The sequence below is a fragment of the Diabrotica undecimpunctata genome, chromosome 3 (genome assembly GCF_040954645.1).
Source record: "Diabrotica undecimpunctata isolate CICGRU chromosome 3, icDiaUnde3, whole genome shotgun sequence".
NCBI lineage: Eukaryota > Metazoa > Arthropoda > Insecta > Coleoptera > Chrysomelidae > Diabrotica > Diabrotica undecimpunctata.
This window is the reverse complement of record NC_092805.1, coordinates 137,035,840-137,054,893: the sequence shown is the minus strand read 5'-3', so window position 1 is coordinate 137,054,893 and position 19,054 is coordinate 137,035,840. Positions and strand designations below refer to the sequence as shown.

The 19,054-nt window shown below is 32.2% G+C and overlaps 1 protein-coding gene across 6 annotated transcripts in view; it reads left to right on the top strand.

The window, feature by feature from the left end:
* The window catches only part of LOC140437468 (uncharacterized), a 389,771-nt gene that overhangs the window by 316,775 nt on the left and 53,942 nt on the right, over window positions 1–19,054 (top strand). For all 6 annotated transcript variants that reach the window (XR_011950379.1, XM_072527015.1, XM_072527014.1 and 3 more), the window contains 4 exons: window positions 5,386–5,610; window positions 9,004–9,164; window positions 9,694–9,905; window positions 10,057–10,264. Coding sequence is in view for 5 of the 6 variants with exons in the window: in XM_072527015.1 (XP_072383116.1) it covers window positions 5,386–5,610; window positions 9,004–9,164; window positions 9,694–9,905; window positions 10,057–10,264 (806 nt within the window). In the remaining variant the exon portion in view is untranslated. The remainder of the gene's footprint in view (window positions 1–5,385; window positions 5,611–9,003; window positions 9,165–9,693; window positions 9,906–10,056; window positions 10,265–19,054) is intronic.

Sequence of the window (19,054 nt, the reverse complement as noted above, 5' to 3'; positions counted from 1 at the left end):
GGTACTCAGAAGATGATTTGCTTTTCCAACAAGGCGGCTCACCTGCTCATTATAGTTTAAACGTGAGGCGATACCTTAATGAACGGTTTCCTAGGCATTGGATTGGACGAAGAAATTTTATTGAATGACCAACAAGATCCCCCGATTTAACTTCCCTGGACCTGTTTGAACACCAACTTTATAATTGTATTTATGGACGTTGGTCGATATCGTTTAATGTGGTTTAAAGAAGTAAGAATTCGATTCCCATGTCATTTGTTTCATTTTATGACAAGAGTGCCACGTTTGTTCCCTTCTGTTTCAAAACTGATTTTTTAGAAGACCTTCTTTACAGCTTAAATAGGTTTGCTAAATATATTATATTGCACTTATATATGCGATGTACTTAGATTTTGATTTAATAACTTAAATAGAAAAACGAGTTATTTAGAAAAACGTACCAAATTATCCGCTTTATTTTATGTTATGTCGACTCGATTGGCTGAATATTAGATCATTGTTTTCAAAATTTTTTTTTGGCTTAATGAAAAAGTAGATGAGTTATGTTGAATTCTCTACAACGCCGTGAGATCTACAATGTAATGTGCGATCAACCACACAATAGGTTGGTATCCATTGGTAACTTTATAGTTTTTTCTATAGGTTTAATAAAATAGAGATTTAAAAGAAGTAACTACGTTGAATCAATTAAAATAAAACCTTAATCACTATGGTGTAATACTAGTTTTTTTTTATTGTTATCAGCAAATAATATGACTGAATTTTAGCTTGATTAAAAATCAACCTGAATTAGTAATAAGAAATAACGTATTTACCATTTTGAACTTGTTCTTTTGCATTCTGTTAAGTACTTCGGCATTTGTTATTCTTTTCGTTCAGGAAATGCGTAGTATCCTCCTATAAAGCTACGTTTCGAGAGCGTCGATGCGTTTCTCTAACCAAGGATTGAGGGTCCAGCACTCACAACCCTAGAGAAGGATTGGAAACACATAGCAACGTCTAGGAAAACGTATGATTGTCAGAAATTGTTTTGCCGTTGATTTTGATTCCAGTGCTTGTGTTTTTAAGAGCTTCAGCGAAGATGTTTTCCGAATACATATTAAAGGGTAGTGGGTATAGTATGCGTTCCTATCGTGGATAGGAACGCATCCCATATGGCTACTGCTTGGATGTGTTGCTCTTCACTCTTACTTGAGTTACCTGATGCTAATTGATTTCCGTAATGACTCTTAAGTCATCCTCATCGACACTCGTTGCTGTTAGTATTTCTGCTAGTTTCTGGTGTTGACGTTCATGTCCAGGGCTTTCTGTGTAAGTACATTGTGCGAGAATAGAGCCTCTCCATCGTGTTTACCTTACAGAATTTGCGCCCATAACCATCACCAAGAACCTCTTCACCACGACAATGTCTCACGGCTCTCGGAGGGAAAACGAGAATGTTACATACCATTATTTATTGCAAGAGTTTTATAGATGAAGAGATGTGCATTATAAGTATAGAGTGGATGGTGTGTCACCATCACCATAGTTATGTGTGACATTGTATATGAGAAAGAGAGAAAAGGATAAGGATATTATGGAATTCCATTGTCTTCTTCAATTAAGTATTTGTAAAGATTGTATATAGTCGTATTTATAAAGAATAAATTGTATAAAGAACATTATTTCAAAATGTTTAAAATACAGAATAAAATAAAAAATACAAAATAAAAACAACTCTTACAGTTGTCTTATAGTTTTTTCTATTACGTCTAGTCATAAGTTGCTGATATTTTTCAGTTTTTTTGATTCAATGTAGCTAGTATTCTTTATAAATATAATGTAATATTCCATTAACATGTTTTTAATATAAACTGCACAAAATTAACGCATCATTGTTTACTTGTACTGTTTTAGTTTACGAAATATAGTGAACTGGTGCTAAAAAAAAACTGTTAATTAAAAATGAGTCTCTTTAACTTTCTTTATCATTAGTGTTAAACCTTTTTTTAATGAAATTGCGATCGACGTTATCTAAATCGAGAGGTTAAGGTCGTAAGATATCTACAAACAGCAGATACAATAGATTTCTGAGACAGTTGGTGTTAATATTGATAAAATGCGTTAGGCTTTCACGGCCATCGTCTAACTTGTTAAACTGCTTGTTCGGGCTGTTAGGCCGTTGTCTTCCGAGATTAGTTCTCGACGCTTCGCCAATACTAGGGGTTGTCATCTTCTGGAGATATTACTGCTTCGCTTGTAAGCTGAAACTGACAGTAGAAGTTTTGTTTTCGGATAAAACACGAGTCAGTTTAAAATTGCAGGAACATAAGCATTTTTTAAAAAGACCAGGTTTTCTGACTGAATATGAGCAGAATATATCCACAGGGTACAACAATATCTTAATATCTACCTTCGTAGATTCCCACAAAGCATTTGATATTATTGAACTTCTAAGGACCCTGAAAGAGTGTCAGAATTGATTATAGGTACACCAATATTATAAAACAATATATGGCAATGCTAGAACAACCGTAAATCTGCACTGTCCTACCACCAAGATAAAGATCAGAAGATATGTTTGGCGCAGGGAGATATTATGTGAAAACTGTGCAAAAAAATAAAAATGATTGTCATCGTAATAGAAATTTTTGTCAGCTATTTTTTGACGTTTTTAAAGGCGCCGAATCAATCATTTTAAATAAAAGAGCCTTAATCAACATGTTCTATCTGTTCTTCATGCATACGGCGCAGAAACATTAATTCTCACAAAGACATCCAAACGTGAAGTACAAGTGACGCAACGGTGAATAAAGAGGTTATTGTTGATAGACATATATGTTTGATAGACAGAGTAAGAAACGAAAAAAATCATAGAACTGGTGTAGAACATATAGCTAAACTTAAATGGAGGATATATTACCACAATGAAAGGAGATAGACGAATAAGGACGAGATGGGTTACATTAGTAAGACTTAAAAGAAAAGTGTTCAATTCTTGTTTTCTCTCTATTCTTAAGTACCGGGCTCAGTATTATAAGTAATGAAACATTTCTTAATACAATAAAACTAAAAGATGATGCCTAACAAGTAGCCAGATTAAAGTGTTAATGGGCTAAACACAAGGCTAAAGGTTTCGAGAATGATGAATGGCTTAAGGAAATGTGGAACTGGCAATCTTATGAAGCGAAAACATAAGGGAATCCTCACATGCGTTGAAGTGACGACATCCACAAAGGTTCTTAGGGTCAATATGAAAAAGACTGATACCTGGAAGAGGCCTATTTTTGGGCCAAACGAATAGAAGACAGGCTAAAAAATATGATTTTAGGCCTGTTATTAGTAGTAGTAGGCCTAGTATTTGGTTAGACTATGCATTAAGTATAGGTCGTGCTCCAATATGATACCAATATAGTACATATAGTACCTGCTCATAAACATTATTACCAAAAAATAATAGTCAAATTCCGAATGTTCTTTTTTTAAGTTGAGCAATAATATATAATATTTTTATTAAATTAGCGTTGTGTCAGGTTGATACTTTTCTTAAAGTTTTTAAAAAACAATTTATTAGAATTCCTGTGGCATAATTTTACTAATATAGATTTTTTTGGTGAATTTTGTCATTTACTATAAGTGATGCTTTAATTTTCTCCAATAGTTAATATTATATTATTATCTTTATTACATATTTGTAAAAAAATATACGTATTTTCACTAACATGTCAAATATTTTACTTTATTTTACTTATTCAAACATTGTACATTGTTATATTGTGTATAGTATTAATAACTGAGTGTGAATATTATTTTGTATGTAATTGAAACTGTTAAGACAAGTTTCATGCTTTTTTTTACTTAAACATTTTTCATTTTCATTTTTAGTGACTTTACATTTCGAACTGACTAATTACATCGTTGTATCAGTAATGGCACAAAAGTTTTCTCTTAACCACAATTTATATCAATCAAATGAAAATTAAAATTGTATAATGTCAAGACTTTTGTTAATACAATCCAATATATCGATGTGTATAGATAAGCAGTTTTTGTATTGTCCTATCTGACAATATTTTTTCTTTCTTATTACATCTTAAATGGAGGGTGTCTGATTTTTTGTAGTATTTTTTGTTTTACACTTATTATATATAACACAAATATATATATATATATATATATATATATATATATATATATATATATATATATATATATATCATGAATGTGTTGCTTGTGTGAGTCCATTTCAAAAGGCAAAAGAAATAATAAATTAGACTTACTCCAATTGATTGTAAGTAAGTCTAATTTATTATTTCTTTTACCTTTTATATATATATATATATATATATATATATATATATATATAAAAGGTAAAAGAAATAATAAATTAGACTTACTCCAATTGATTGTAAGTAAGTCTAATTTATTATTTCTTTTACCTTTTATATATATATATATATATATATATATATATATATATATATATATATATATATATATTCTGTTCCTAAACATTAACTTACTGAATCGTAGATAATCGATAAAGGTCATAACTCTTTTTAGCAACATTCTCATGGAAACAAGAAGGTGTCCTGTCTCTCAGTATGATTAATCTATTCATATATACAATATACAAAATATAAAAAAAAACTTACTGATATTTTTAGTCTATTTATTGTTTCTTTTTCAAAGGTTGCTACCATCAAAATGATTGTCTGTTTTTCTACTGCTATAAAGTATAATGTCAAAACAATCTCTGAAAACAAGCAATCATGATATCATTTTCGGTGTTTTCTTTAGATTTTCTTGTAAATTATCAATTGCACGAACTTGAGTTATCTACCTCCCATTATTCTTCTTCTTCCAAGGCTGTGTCCTAGCTGAGTTTAAATATCACCCTGGCTATTATTATTGTAACCACTATTGCTCTAAATAGTTTTTTTTAACTGCAATGGAACAGCTATTCCCTTAATTTTCTAGCCATAACAGTCTACTTACAATACTTATTGCTTATTGCTTATTGCTGTCAATCTCAAGTCAATGATAAAGTTTTTAGTTTCTTTTCTTAAAATTCTAGTATTATTTATATGGAAGGTATTCATTTATTATACATGTTTGTGTTGAATAATGAGCAAAACTCTCCATGTTTGATAGTAGCCATGATAATTTTAAAACTCTATTTTTTTACTTATGTGTTTTGCTTCTGTTAAAAATTGTTATAAAATAAATTTGATTGATATACATTTTCAGAATCATTTGTATATTATGGTAAAAAATAATGCACAATTTACATTATTTTTTTATATACTTCTGTCAATATAAAAATGCACTTTATTTTTTACCATTCTTTCATTTTCGTGCAGTTAGTTTAACAAAAAATTTACTTACGACATAATGTTTTCTTAGTTTCCTGGTGTCTTTCATTGTTGATGCTCGAGGTGGGGCCATGAGAGGATGTCGTCATTCCGGTGTCAGAGTCATCGTTCCCCCAAGATGTGCTTCTAGTCCTACAAGAATTACTTGTCGCTATGTAAGACCTCAAAGAACTCCAACTCCACCACCACTGATGGAAGGCGAAGCACTGGCTAGCAGATTGTTGGAACTTGGTCCTGTTGGCGCTAAATTCTTAGGGTAAGTTTTCAGTATTATTAACTAAATAATTTAGAAGTAATTTGTTTATTTTTATATAAATCTCTTTGTGTTAAGAAACCTAATTTGGATGTGATATAGCTAAAATGGAAAAGAAGCAAAGTTTGAAACTGTTTTGCTAGTTGCAACAGTAGGGTGTGCAACTTCAACTTCAGACTCCAAAGTAATAAAACTTGTTAGAAGAATAACCAGTATGCTAGAAACTGAAATTATTTAAAGGGTATTTCTATTATTCTTTGAAAATGTCTTTTTTTATTTAAAATTCTTTGAAATTATGTCTTTATAACCAACTTAAAATATTGGGACTTACCTTCGACAAACAAACAAACTGGAATCGCTAATTTGACATTAAACAACGTGCATAATACGGTTTTGCGAATATGTCTGGGAATTTTCAAATCTAGTCCTGTTGATAGCTTATCTATACTGCGAAACCAACGAACTGACATGACTTTGGCGACAGCAATCACTTTTAACAAATACCTTACGAGTGTCGGCTAATACCAGAAATCCTCTATATCCTTTAGTAAATATTAAGTCTTTAAATATCTTAAATCTGCTTCCACAGACTAGTCTGTTCAACACAAGCCCTAACCAACCGTCTCCCATGCGATCGTGGTACCCAACAAGTACCCAAAATTATCAGTACTTTCTTCAACTATCCAAAACATATTACTTCCCAACCAGTCCCACGACAACCATTTTTAGAAATTCTTGAACACAACTTCTTGAACACAACTTCTATTAAAACGACTCTTCTACCTTCACTAGCTACTGTATACACAGATGCATTATAATAAATTATTTTAGCACCAACTTCAATAAACCTATCGTCTATTACATATATTACATCTATACAAGATATACCATTATTGTCACCATACATTGAAGGGAATATCGATAACATTCATATTCGTCCCCTCACATATGAATATCCCTGAAAATAAGACTGCTGATTGCAGTGCAACGAGATTTTAGCGTCAAACTAACCTTTAATGATTAAAATCTTTCTTTAGAAAATCCATCAAGGACAGATTTGATAAACCCAATCAAGTGGAACACCTTCTAAATTGAGAGAAATTGAGAAAAATATTTAATGTCTCTTAAAAACCCACCATTGTGTTTAATTATAACTCTACAATAGATTAATCACATATTTACAGAATGCCCACACTTTGTTAATAAAAAGAAAAAACACAATCTAAAGGAAACCTACAGATAATCCCAAGCTTCACTTTAAGTTTATTATAAAATTTCATAAAATGGACATAATCGGTCATGTCTTAAAAACAAATATTCATTGCAAATTAATCCCAGTTTACATCTTTATCTAATGTTACATATTAATTTCTCTCAATGATAGAAAAATAGACAAAACTATTAAAAAAAAAAGAACATTAAAATTTACCTTGGTCATTATCATATCATGATATGCATGTAGAAGAATTTACGTTTCTTATAATCTTTACAAGTTTTATGTTGTACATAAACAACAAAGGTTATACAGAAACAGTAAAAAAAAAATAGGGACATACCCTGTACAAAAAACGAAGCACTGCACTAAATACATATATGAAAAATTCAAAATAAAACCAGGTATATTTCCTTCCTTCATCGTTAGAAAATATGCTTACATTGTTTTTGAATATGATGTAGCAAGTTATAAATAAAGTTAAAAACTTACGAGGACTTCTGCTCTTAACACCATTAGAGATTAATTCATTCGGCACTACTTTAACCACTTAATTCGATTTCTGTTTAATTGGTAATTTCATCTCTTTCAATGAAACTATTAAAGTACGTACTTAAATAACTGTTATTATCGGAACTCTGATAATATTGTTCCCATCTTGTACCGGGGAAGTACAAAGTGTCGCGATCTACGAACCTTTTTCTGGGTTCCGACGACAGAAGAGATGTGACGCGATGTAAAAATTCATTCTCCAACCAGAATGAATGGAAATTTTCTAAGTGGATTTTATTTATTCTCCTGCATAGATCGCCGGTCCATTTCGCTTGAGAACTCAGCAGTTATTTTAAAATCTCTATAGGCGAAACAGAAAAAAGACGAATTGAAGAGCTACACAGCAAATAAATCTCCTATAATCTAAAATATAAAAGATATTAACTATTTTTGATTTTTATGATTTACAGAGTGATTTGTATAATCCCATATAAACATAATACAGTCAACTCCCGTTTATCCGTTGGGTTGAGTGTAATGTAGATACAAAAAATAAAAATGTAGTTTCACCTAAAGCTTTAATTTACAATGTTCAATTTGTACTTACATTTTTACACTTTTTCAAAGTAGTCTGTCTTATTTCTGCTTCTTTGAGTGGAACCTGTTTCCTTATTTTACATTGCACTTTACTCAGCATCAGTTTTTCACCGAGTAGCGCGTCGTCCTAGTCCTCTAGGTATTCTAGAAGTTCATCTGTTCTTTGTTTAATTTCTGGCCATCTGATTTATCTTAAGAGGTCTGATTCATCTGCAATCTAAATTTGTTTGTTGCTCAGATCATTTGAAGAAAGGAACTCTTCGAAAATTCCTATCTCCTTTATGCCATGGCGTTGCTTAAAGCTAGTCAACCAACCAGATGATGCATTAAAATCCCCTTCTAACCACAACACGTCAAAAAACTGTTTTGCTTTTACAGCAATTATTGGACCTGCTATAGATGTACCCACGTTACGAACTTATGCTCTCCATTCTACAAAGCATTTTTAATGGCAGAAGAGCTTTCTGAGATTGATGCAAATTATAGAAGTCTTTCCTTTTGAAATGTCTCGCACTGTCGACTCACCAATACCGTACTGAAGGTACATAAGTTTACGGGAAGCACCATTTTCAATGTTGCTTACGAGTTCTAACTTTTGATTAATCGTCGACACAACTTTTTTTATTTTCTCGAAAATGGTAACAAAACAATAAAAAAATGCATTTTAGCTTAAAATAAAACACTACCTCACAACAACGATCAACTGAACGAACTTAGAACTAACACAAACAAGTTAACAGATGACGATAACAAATAATGATAATACATAGATCTAGTTTATAAAATAATAGGTTTTCATCAGTATTAAAAAAGCTCTACATAATCCGCTCATCGGATAATCCGCTCAGCAGATAAATCTCTCAACGGATAATCCGCTCAACGGATAATCCGCTCGCGGATAAACGGGAGTTGACTGTATTTAAATTAGACATGCCACAAAAAAGTGGTGTCAGAACTTTGAGTATAATGTTATATTATGTCATTTTTGGTATATGGTTTTTTCATGGCTTACTTCAATAACGTATAAAACACTACATAATCCCATATAAACATAATATTTAACTAAATAATCTTTATCTTAATTAAATTTTTAGGCCGGTGATAATTGAAGTGCCGCATTTTGCTTCACTAAGAGGTAAACAGAGGGAAATAATCGTCCTGAGATCTGACAATGGCGAAACATGGAAAGAACATACTTTGGAGGCTAGTGAAGAAGCTATACAAGATGTGTTAAATCATAGTTTTGATGGAGAAGGTACGGTATCAATTTATTTTTCATAGCTAGCTTACTTTCAAACTCAGAACTCAATACTCTGACACACTCAATATTCTAATCTTCGTCTCTGACGGAGATTGCTCTTTTTACATTGACATTGATATTTTTATTAACAAACTACAAAATTGAACACTCAGTATGATACGGTACAGCTCTTTAAAGAAATATACAATATATTTTTACTTAAGCAACAACTGTTGTTATATTTATATTAGGCCCATGATTACATTCAAATTGACGTAGAGTACGTTATAAAATTAGCGTACTTCGTTTGTAAGAGCATATTCTCATCTGATATTATTTCTGTTCTCATATTTATGTTAGTTTAGTTGGAAATTGGAACAAAATAATTTTTTATAGTGTTTCCTGTAATTCCTTTTATTTTTAGATGTAAGTTTGAGATGTATTAGTACCGACCTGTTATTATGCTTTTCTAAGTTTTAATGTATTGGTTGTATTACTTTTATATTTTTGCAATCAATCGTTATTCATGTATATTTTTTTGTAGAACTTAGTCAGATAGAAGATCTACACACCAGTCGCATAACTCGCATTCTAACAAATGATTTCCCACATTACTTTGCTGTTATTTCTCGTATCAGACAAGAAGTCCACGCTATTGGTCCAGACGGTGGTACTGTGTCCAGCATTGCAGTGCCGCTTGTACAAGCAGTCTTCCCTCCGAATGCTCTAACCAAGAAAATAAGAGTTGGTTTACAGGTAAGTGTTTAATATTATCGGCTCATCTTATGTTAGTTTTTATCCTTCGATTTCACAATCTTTTCTTTGGCAGTTTTTAATCTCCGTTGTTAAAATATGAAAGTGTTCGTTTTTGAAAATTTAAATGCCTTGATGTTTTTCTATCTCTTAGGCACAGGCCATAGAACCCGAACTCGTATCCAAACTCCTAGGTCATGGTGTAGCTGTATCGCCAATAGTGACTGTCGAGCCGAGAAGACGCAAATTCCACAAAGCCATCACCCTCAGCATGCCAGCTCCGAAGGCTCACTCTCAAGGAATGATTAACCAATATCAAGGAGCTTCCAATACAACTCTTCGACTTTTATGTTCAATAACTGGTGAGTTCTTGAAGATTCCTTTTACGAATAAATTATTTGTACTAATTGTTCCTCTGTCTCCCAAACCACGTTGATATCCAAAATTCTCACAATAGAATAGATGATTTATAAAAATGAACTCATTTAGATATGTATAAATTTAATTTTATAAATAATTATTTGCTGAGTACCTTACAGTACTGCATACTTTTTCACTAGTTTTATTCAAAATATCAATTAGAATCTTGTTACCTGCCCATTAAATAAAATTGCATATTAATTTACAATCGGAATTATAATTATTGTTCTCAGTTATATTGGAGCTTTATAATTCTACAATTTTTTATATTGTTCCATGTTCTAATCTAAGTAGCATTCGTTCTACTTATCATTATCATTCATTATTCGCTTGTCCACGTCTGGACATAGATCTCTCTCACAATTGTCCCTTTGTTTCGATTGTGTGCCTCTTGCATCCAATTCTAATGCAACGTTTTAGATATTTAGTCCAACGTGTTGGCGGACGATTTTTGCTTCGGTAGGCTCTTGCTCTCCATTTCATTGCAGTATTCCCTTTGTTCATTTGTTATCTGTCATTCGAGCCACGTGACCTGCCCAGTACCACTTCAGTGTTGCTGTTCTCTCTACAGCATCAGCCACTCCTGATCGTTGTAGCTGACGGTTTGAGCCACACGGATCTTTTTCACTGTTCTCCTTGTCATAGTCAACATTTCCGCTCCGTGAATCAACACTGCCAAAACACACTGGTTAAAGGTTTTTCTTTTAAGACATATTGGTATGTCGGACGATTAAAAAATGTGGTTCAACTTGCCGAAGGCTGCCCAAAAACTTGCTGACCTACTACTGCTGGTACTACCTGGCCGGTAGTCGCCACGTAGTTCTTTTACCATAAATGAGTTCATTTTAATATCTACTTTCATCGTATTTACCTTTTGGTATAACTATTTGAACGAAAGATATTATTTTTAACTAAGACAATCTTCTTTCAGAGCACATTTGTACTAGCACCTGTCTAAGCATTTTAAATTCACTCGTGTCACCAAGCTTTTTGCTCTTTATTTTTAATATTACTTATTTTAAAAATATATTTGGATTGTGTATTAACTTTTTAGACATTTCATTTTTTATCAGTTTGTTAAGATATATACTGGCTTGGCACAGCTTCCCATCTGCTTCACATTGCAAAAAATTTAAAATATTTTATCCGTTTGTATGTTCGATGCTTTATATTCATATTAGTGAGCTTCCTAATCGTATATTTACATCAACCACTCTAATTAACGTGTTTGCTGAAATAAGAAAAATGTGATCCCTATTTTAGAGAATAAACAAAACGTTTGTTATTTTTTGAAGTTGTGAATATTCTTTGTGCTATTTTTGCGGGCTTTTTGTCATTTGAAGTATTGTTTAATATCTTTTCTCTTTCTTTTTGCTTTTTATTGTCTAAAGTTGTATTTTATTTCTCTTTCACTCTAGTTAAGAAGTTATTCAGAAGTTGTAAAAATCTGAATTGTTTATCAGACAGTCAATTGATGATCTTAGATAATACTTTGGATTATTTACTAGTTTGTTAATATGAAGAAATTTGTTTAATAAGTTGATTTGTAATGGGCTGTTGTTTCGTAGAATTTTATATTGTATTTATTAATACCACAGTAGAAGAATTATTTCGCGCTGCAGCCGATAGGGAACCATTTCAATGGTTCCGAGGGAACCGATGATGGTCAACGTCTGAATACGGACACGGCACCTAAAGAAGAAGAAGTTATTAATAATTCATAGTTTTTTTAAATAGCTACGAGCTTGTCTAGAATGTCGCTTTTTCAGGTGACCAAACGGATTACATATTGTTTACATACCTTAACTCCATTAGGCTTGTATGTCATTATTTTAGACTATCTTAAGAGTACATAGGCTCACTTCTTATTACTGTTTTATTTTTCTCCATTCTTCTACATTCAGAGCACGTCATCGCCACGTGGCAAAGCCTATGTTTCGAAAGTCTTCTTCGATGTTATATATCTAAACATAACAATGTTTTTTGGAGCAGTCGTCGAGTGTAGTAGATGTTGAAATACACTTGAATTAATATTGACCTGCGGATATATGCGATGCAGTAGTGACCTACAGATATATGGAATTCATTAGTGAATAAGGAGAAGCTGCATGTAGGAATTGTCTAGAGACATTAGTGTAGAAGGTTCTCCATTCGTGATGTTTCCGGAACATGTCAGTTTTAATAAATAATCATTAAATACAATGTTCATTTTTAATACTGTATATTATGGCCAATCTTCTTGTTGGGTAACTCCTATAAGAGATTGGAAATCATCAATGCTATCCTGATTTTATTTACATTTGATGTAAACAGCTCACTCGAGGTGCAGACAATCTACTCTCTCATACTTCGCAACTATAACACTCTCCTATGGCCTGGATTACTTTTCTTTTTCAAAGCATTTAAATTAATTTTAGAAATTATTATTCTTTTTTCACTATTTTCAGTTGTAACATAGGTTACAAATGGATTGGTTGAAAAAAATTGTTGTTTATGGTGTTTCGATAAACGGTTGAAATAAAAAAGGGCTCCTTACCCTAATTCCTAAAAATCATTATCAGCAAAGTTTTGTTTCTGTGGTTTTAACGCCAATTGTAAATTGTTTATGTACTGTTAACACTGTCAGTGTATTGCAATGAGCATAAATTCTGTTGTGACGGCAAGAATTATGGCGGCGTTAGAAGATGGTCACGATCAGCGCAAAACTGTGAGAGACGTTGGTGTAAGTCTCTTGAGTGTGCAACGAGTATCGCGACAGCACAAAGAGACCGGTCTGCTTACTTAAAGGCCTAGTTCAGGTCGAGGCTGAATTACAACAGCTAGAGATGACCGCTTTGTCGTTTCTGGTACTTTAAGAAACCCAAAGGTCACGGCATTTTTCCTTCGAAATCATCTGCAAGAAGTAAGAAATGTAAAGTGAATGAACAGTTAGGAGACGACTTCATGTCACTGGTTTATCTTCTTGAACCAAAGTAACTGGACCGCCGCTTTCCCATGAACACGTGAATTGCCAGATTGAATTTTGCACGAGAATACTTGGCTTGGACAATACAGGAATGTAGTCGTGTATGGCTTTCCGATGAATCGAGGTTATGTGTTACGGGCTCAGACAAACGTGTAAGAGTGTGGCCAAGTCCATGGGAGAGATATGCTCAAGCATGTGTTGCCGAGTGACTTCCATTTGGTGAAAGGTCAGTTATGGCATGGGGGAGTCATATCGTTTGACGCTCCCACGAAGTTAGTCTTTATCGAGAACGGGACATTGTTTTACCGTTTATGGTTATTCTTGGAGACAACGCAACATTTAGGCACGAATAATGCACGGCCCCACACTGCTCGGGTAGTTACTGAGTATCTTAAAGAGGTTCAATTCACAAGATTTGTTTGGTCTGCTCACAGTCCAGATATCAATACCATAGAACATTTTTGGGGTGAGATGAAGAGACGTTTACGGAGTCATGTGCCGGCCCCCAAAAATTCAAGAGATCTTAGCGACATGTTGGTGCAGGAATGACCGAATCTTCTGCAGGAATGTGATCCAAAATCTGATCCAAAGCATGCCTCTTGGTTTGCTAGTTATCACTGCCAGAGACGAAAATACTGGCTATTGAATTTCTTAATTTTTTTTTTGTTTAAAAAAAAAGCACATCAACTTATAATTGTCCCTTTTCATTATTTAGTATATCAAAGGCAAATTGTTCATTTTCATGACTTTCCATAAACTAAAGGACATAAACGTTGTTGTCTTTAGCAGTCCGTTAGGAAACTATGTAACAACCGAAAATAGTTAGAAAAGAATAATAATTTCTAAAATAAATTTTAATTACGAGGTGACCCTAATTTTATGCTCGGCAGTCTATTTTGAAATAATGCGTATTTTATCTTCGCATTAGGTAGTCCAAATATTTGAGTTTTCTTTGCTTTATAGTTAACATAACCTCCGGCTCTTTTCGTATACGACGTAGCACTTTCATGTTTGTGTCTCTGTCAATCTAACTTATCAATTCCAGGTCTCTACTCTGTAGAATAGGGTATTAAATACATAGCCTCTCAACATTTTTAATCGAGAGATATTTATGGTTCATATTGCAGAAGAATTTTTTCATCTTAATGAGAATGGCGCTGGAAATTTCAGAGCCGAGTGTCATTTATACCAATTCACGTTGGTTGTCTCATGTTTTTACTGAAGATCATTTACTTGTTTTTCTGGAAATTCATTTTTTGCCATAATTACTATAAGCAATATTTATATTTGTACGCAGTCGTTGTAAGTTTTCTGCTATTCTTGAAATTAGGACAGTATCGTCTGCATATCGAATATTGTTTATAATATGTTCGTTGATAACAATTCCTTCGTTTTCTTCTAAAAGAGCTGCCTTACAGATGCTTTCACCATAGACATTAAATAGCAATGGTGACACGACACGATCGCTTCGTTTCCTCGGCCTATTTCTATTTCTTGAAGTGCTTCATTTTCTATGTTGATATTACCCTTTCGTGTCACCATTTAATTGGACAATGTTGTCTCTGCTATCTTCAAAAAATTCGCTTTTGTATTCACTCCATCGTTCAATTTTTTCTAATAATTTTTCCTTCCTTGTTTTTGAGCAATCCTATTTGATATCTCTTGGGATCTTTTGATTTCACTTTTTTGTGTTTATTAAATTCAAAATTATTTCATTCATTGAGTCCCATGCTCTTCAATTTGATCATGGATGAAATCATCAAAAGCGTTAACAAGGGAAGAGGATACAGAATGGAAAACAAAGAAATCAAAATACTCTATTACGCACACGATGCAATGTTGATAGCCCAAGATGAAGATAGTCTGCAAAGACTGACCAAATGTAACATAGAAATTGATGGCATCAGTATTGAACAAGTAATGGAAATAAAATACCTGGGAATTAAACTGTCTAGCTATGGAGACCTGGACAAAGAAGTGAGGGATCAAGTACAAAAAGCAAATAGACTTGCAGGATGCTTTAATAACTCTATACGGCGAAACAGACACATTAACACTGAGATGAAGTTAAGAATTTATAAAGCCAGTGTAAGACTAATAATGACATATGCCTCAGAAAAAGACTCGACACAGCCACAACGCAAAGGCTACTGGAAACGGCAGAGATGAGAGTACTGAGAAGAATTACAGGAAATATGCTGAAAAATCGAAAGAGACGTGAAGACGTTAGAAAAAAATGTAACGTACAGTGTATAAATGAATCAACACAAAATAGAAAAAAAGAATGGAATAACCACATAAGCAGAATGGAGGAGACTCGTGTCAAAACAGCTAGAGATAAGTCACCAATCGGCAGAAGAAGTATCGGACGACCGTGCAAAAGATGTAGTGATAACCTTCCATACAGGTGTTAATCCGCTAATGAACAAGCATAAATGCTTATAAAGAGGAAGAAGAAGAAAGAAGAAGTGATTATTAAATGTATCGTTCTTCCAGTTTTCCATTTATACACATTATGGCAAATACTATATTTCTATTTTTCTGTCATTTCCGTTATTTTTATATATTTCAATTGTTTCAAATATTTCTGTTGTCCACTTTTGCCTTCTTCCTTTAATCTGCTTTCTAAATATTTTCCAGCTTTAACAACAAAAGCTTAGTTACATAGTTTTCGGTTACGAAAATACATTATTTTACTGGTTATAATAGTATATTTATAACATTCTCATACTACAATACACCTTTATTATTAACTTTGCCAGTTTTATATTTCCCCACTCAGTATTTTAATAAAATATATGCTATTCCTATTTATTCGTCTATAAATGATTGATAGATTCAAGATTTCCTTCAAATAGTTTCCCGGATTTATCATTTCACTTTCACTTTGATGCATTAGTAATCACACTAGAATAGTTTCTTAGAGATTATTAAATTTAGTCAATTAATTAAAGTATGTGTACCTACATAAAGAAATATTTAACTAACTTAGCTACCTATATAATTTTTAAATGATAATTAAGTCTTGCACTTTTCCCTAGATGCTTAAATTTCACATTCTCAGCATGTTAGATGTAAATAATGGACATACCAAAAAAGACAAAATAAATTGTTGGATTAAACTATATTTACCAACATATAGAATTTTTCATATAAAAATGGTTGCACGTCATTGCACAAGATTTACGACATCAGAACCCCACAGCGTTGCCAAAATATCAGAATAGTTAGTAAGTGAGGAATTTTTAAAATGTCAACTATTTGTCAAACTGTTATATTAACAGTAAATACACTTAGTTTTAAAACTACTGCAACACACTAAAATACATAAGAAAACATTTTAATACAAAATTATATACCTATTCTTAATTTTAAACTTACCTCTTTTAGGGCTTTAATAGTAAAAACGTCCCGCCATTATTTCTTGTTCAAAATAATCTATCATATATGAAAGCTTATCAGCTTGCTATAGACTATTTAATTGTTTTGCATAGAACAATCACAATGCACAACAATAATTAGTTATTAAAGCCATTAATCTAAATTTAGTATGTATTTATAAATACAATTTTTTAATATATAATATATTATGATCAAATTATGTAAGAAATCAAGACATAAATAAAATTTTTGCTCTAAAAAAGCGGGAACACTTTAAACAATTTTGCCACACGCGGAACTGTCACTAAAATTTGAGGTATTCCAGTATCAGTTGCGTACAATTGTCTAATCTGTTTAATTAAAATTACTATTTTGTGGAATATTAGACTTAAAGAGTTATTTCATAAAATTTATATTATTAATAATAACAAATGTTGGTTATTTAATCAATATAATTCTAAAATTCCCAATATAATGATTTCTGATTATTATACCATGTTGACGCCTATGAAAGATCGAGCAGTTCCGTATGGGTTTCGTAATATTAGCTGTGTTAGGAAAATTTGAACTCTTAAGGTTGACGTTCTGGAAATTTTAAATATAAGTGACGTCACTTATATAAATTGTGACGTGCAACGTTTTTACTTTGAAAAATGGTATATATGGATTATTTTTTGTAGTTCGTTCAATAATGAAATAAATGAATAATTAAAAGAATCGTATTTTTTCCATACTGGTTTTTTGCTACTGATGGTTTTTTAATTTAAGTTTTTTAATCCCCGTTATCGATGTGTTAAGACTTGGTCTCTAGTAAGCATAACCCTGTCGTAATCAACGTTTGATGAGTAGTTTTTCAGTACCACTATCTTCAATTTGGATAGAGGCTACTTGATTGTAATATAAGTTTGAGTTGAACTTGCTCAAATACTTTCTCAGAGTCGATGAAACAAACATAAACGTTCTCTCGGAACTCGCAACTTTTTTATACAAGAATTTTCTACGCTTACAAAATAGTGCCTCTATAGTTCCTAGATCATTTCTAAATCCAAATTGCTTTTTATTACTTCTACTTTCGTATAGAAGGAATATTCGATTTTGTATAATTCGTAAAAGGGTGTGGCTCATGAAACTGATAAGTGTAAAATCTCTGCACTTGGTAGGTCTGCTTTTCTTTGGTAATGTTATAAACAGTGACTCCAATCAATCATGTGGTATTTTTCATTCGTTGTAAATTGTATTAAAGAAAGTGGTTAACTACGTTATATTTACCTCGTCCAAAAATTTAGGTAGCGCAGCAGGGATTTGACCTGGTCCAGGTGCTTTATTACTTTTGTCTTCTGTATTTTTTTCTGACTTCTGATTTTATTATACTTACACCTGTGTCTATCTGATTGTCACACGTAGTATGTATATGTGTAGCATTTTCTCGAGAAGCATCGTCAAAGATGTATCTTTCCCATTCTTTGTACTGTTTTTCGTGTGCACAACTTTTTTCCGTCTGCTTTTTTAAGTATGTAAGTTAGCATTTTTCAGTTTTCTAATCCCGAAAGTATATTCTAAGTTTCTTGTGGAGGTTGAAACTGTCGTGTTTTTTTTTGAGTTCTTTTATTTCTTTGCATGAATTTTTCTAGCCAAATTTCTTTGGCTTGTTTAGTTTTTTAATGAGTCTGTTGACTTATTATTAACTTCCATCAGGTCTAGGATTTTCTGCCAATATTTTAGGAGTTATCAGAGACTCTCTTACTTCTTCTAAAATTGAGTTTTGTATGTCGTACCAACATTCGTTGATGATTCTGATTTCGTTTGGTATACTCTTTATTTTGTGTATTTCTCTGTTTATCTGCTGTGATATATGTGGTTTCTAAGGGGATCGAGGTATGTCTTACTAGGCTTAGTTGGATTTGTTTATTTCTTTAGTTTAATTTATATTTTGAAGTAGAGTAAATTATGATTTGAGTTTATATTAACGCCGGTTTAAGTTTTTACATCCTTAATATTATTTAAAGGATTGTGAGTAGAGAATTCTTTCCACACAATTTAGATGACTTCACATCGGCAACTATTTCATAATCTTTAATATTTAAAATCAATAGTCTAATAAGATAATCTATTTGGTTCTGTAATCTTCTACTCTAATGACTGTCTGAGTAAGCTTAACTTTTCACAGATGGCAATTGAACCTACTTTCTAAATCATATAAATCATAGTGGCTAGTGTCGCCACTACATCCGGGACCTATTGAGCTCTGGGTTCAAACTTATATACTAACAACAATTTTTTAAATTAAACCTAATTAACAACTACTATTAACTTGACGTTGGTAATGCAAACGATACAATCTTGATACATAAAGCTCTCCCCAAATAGCGTTGATTGTCAAGTGTAA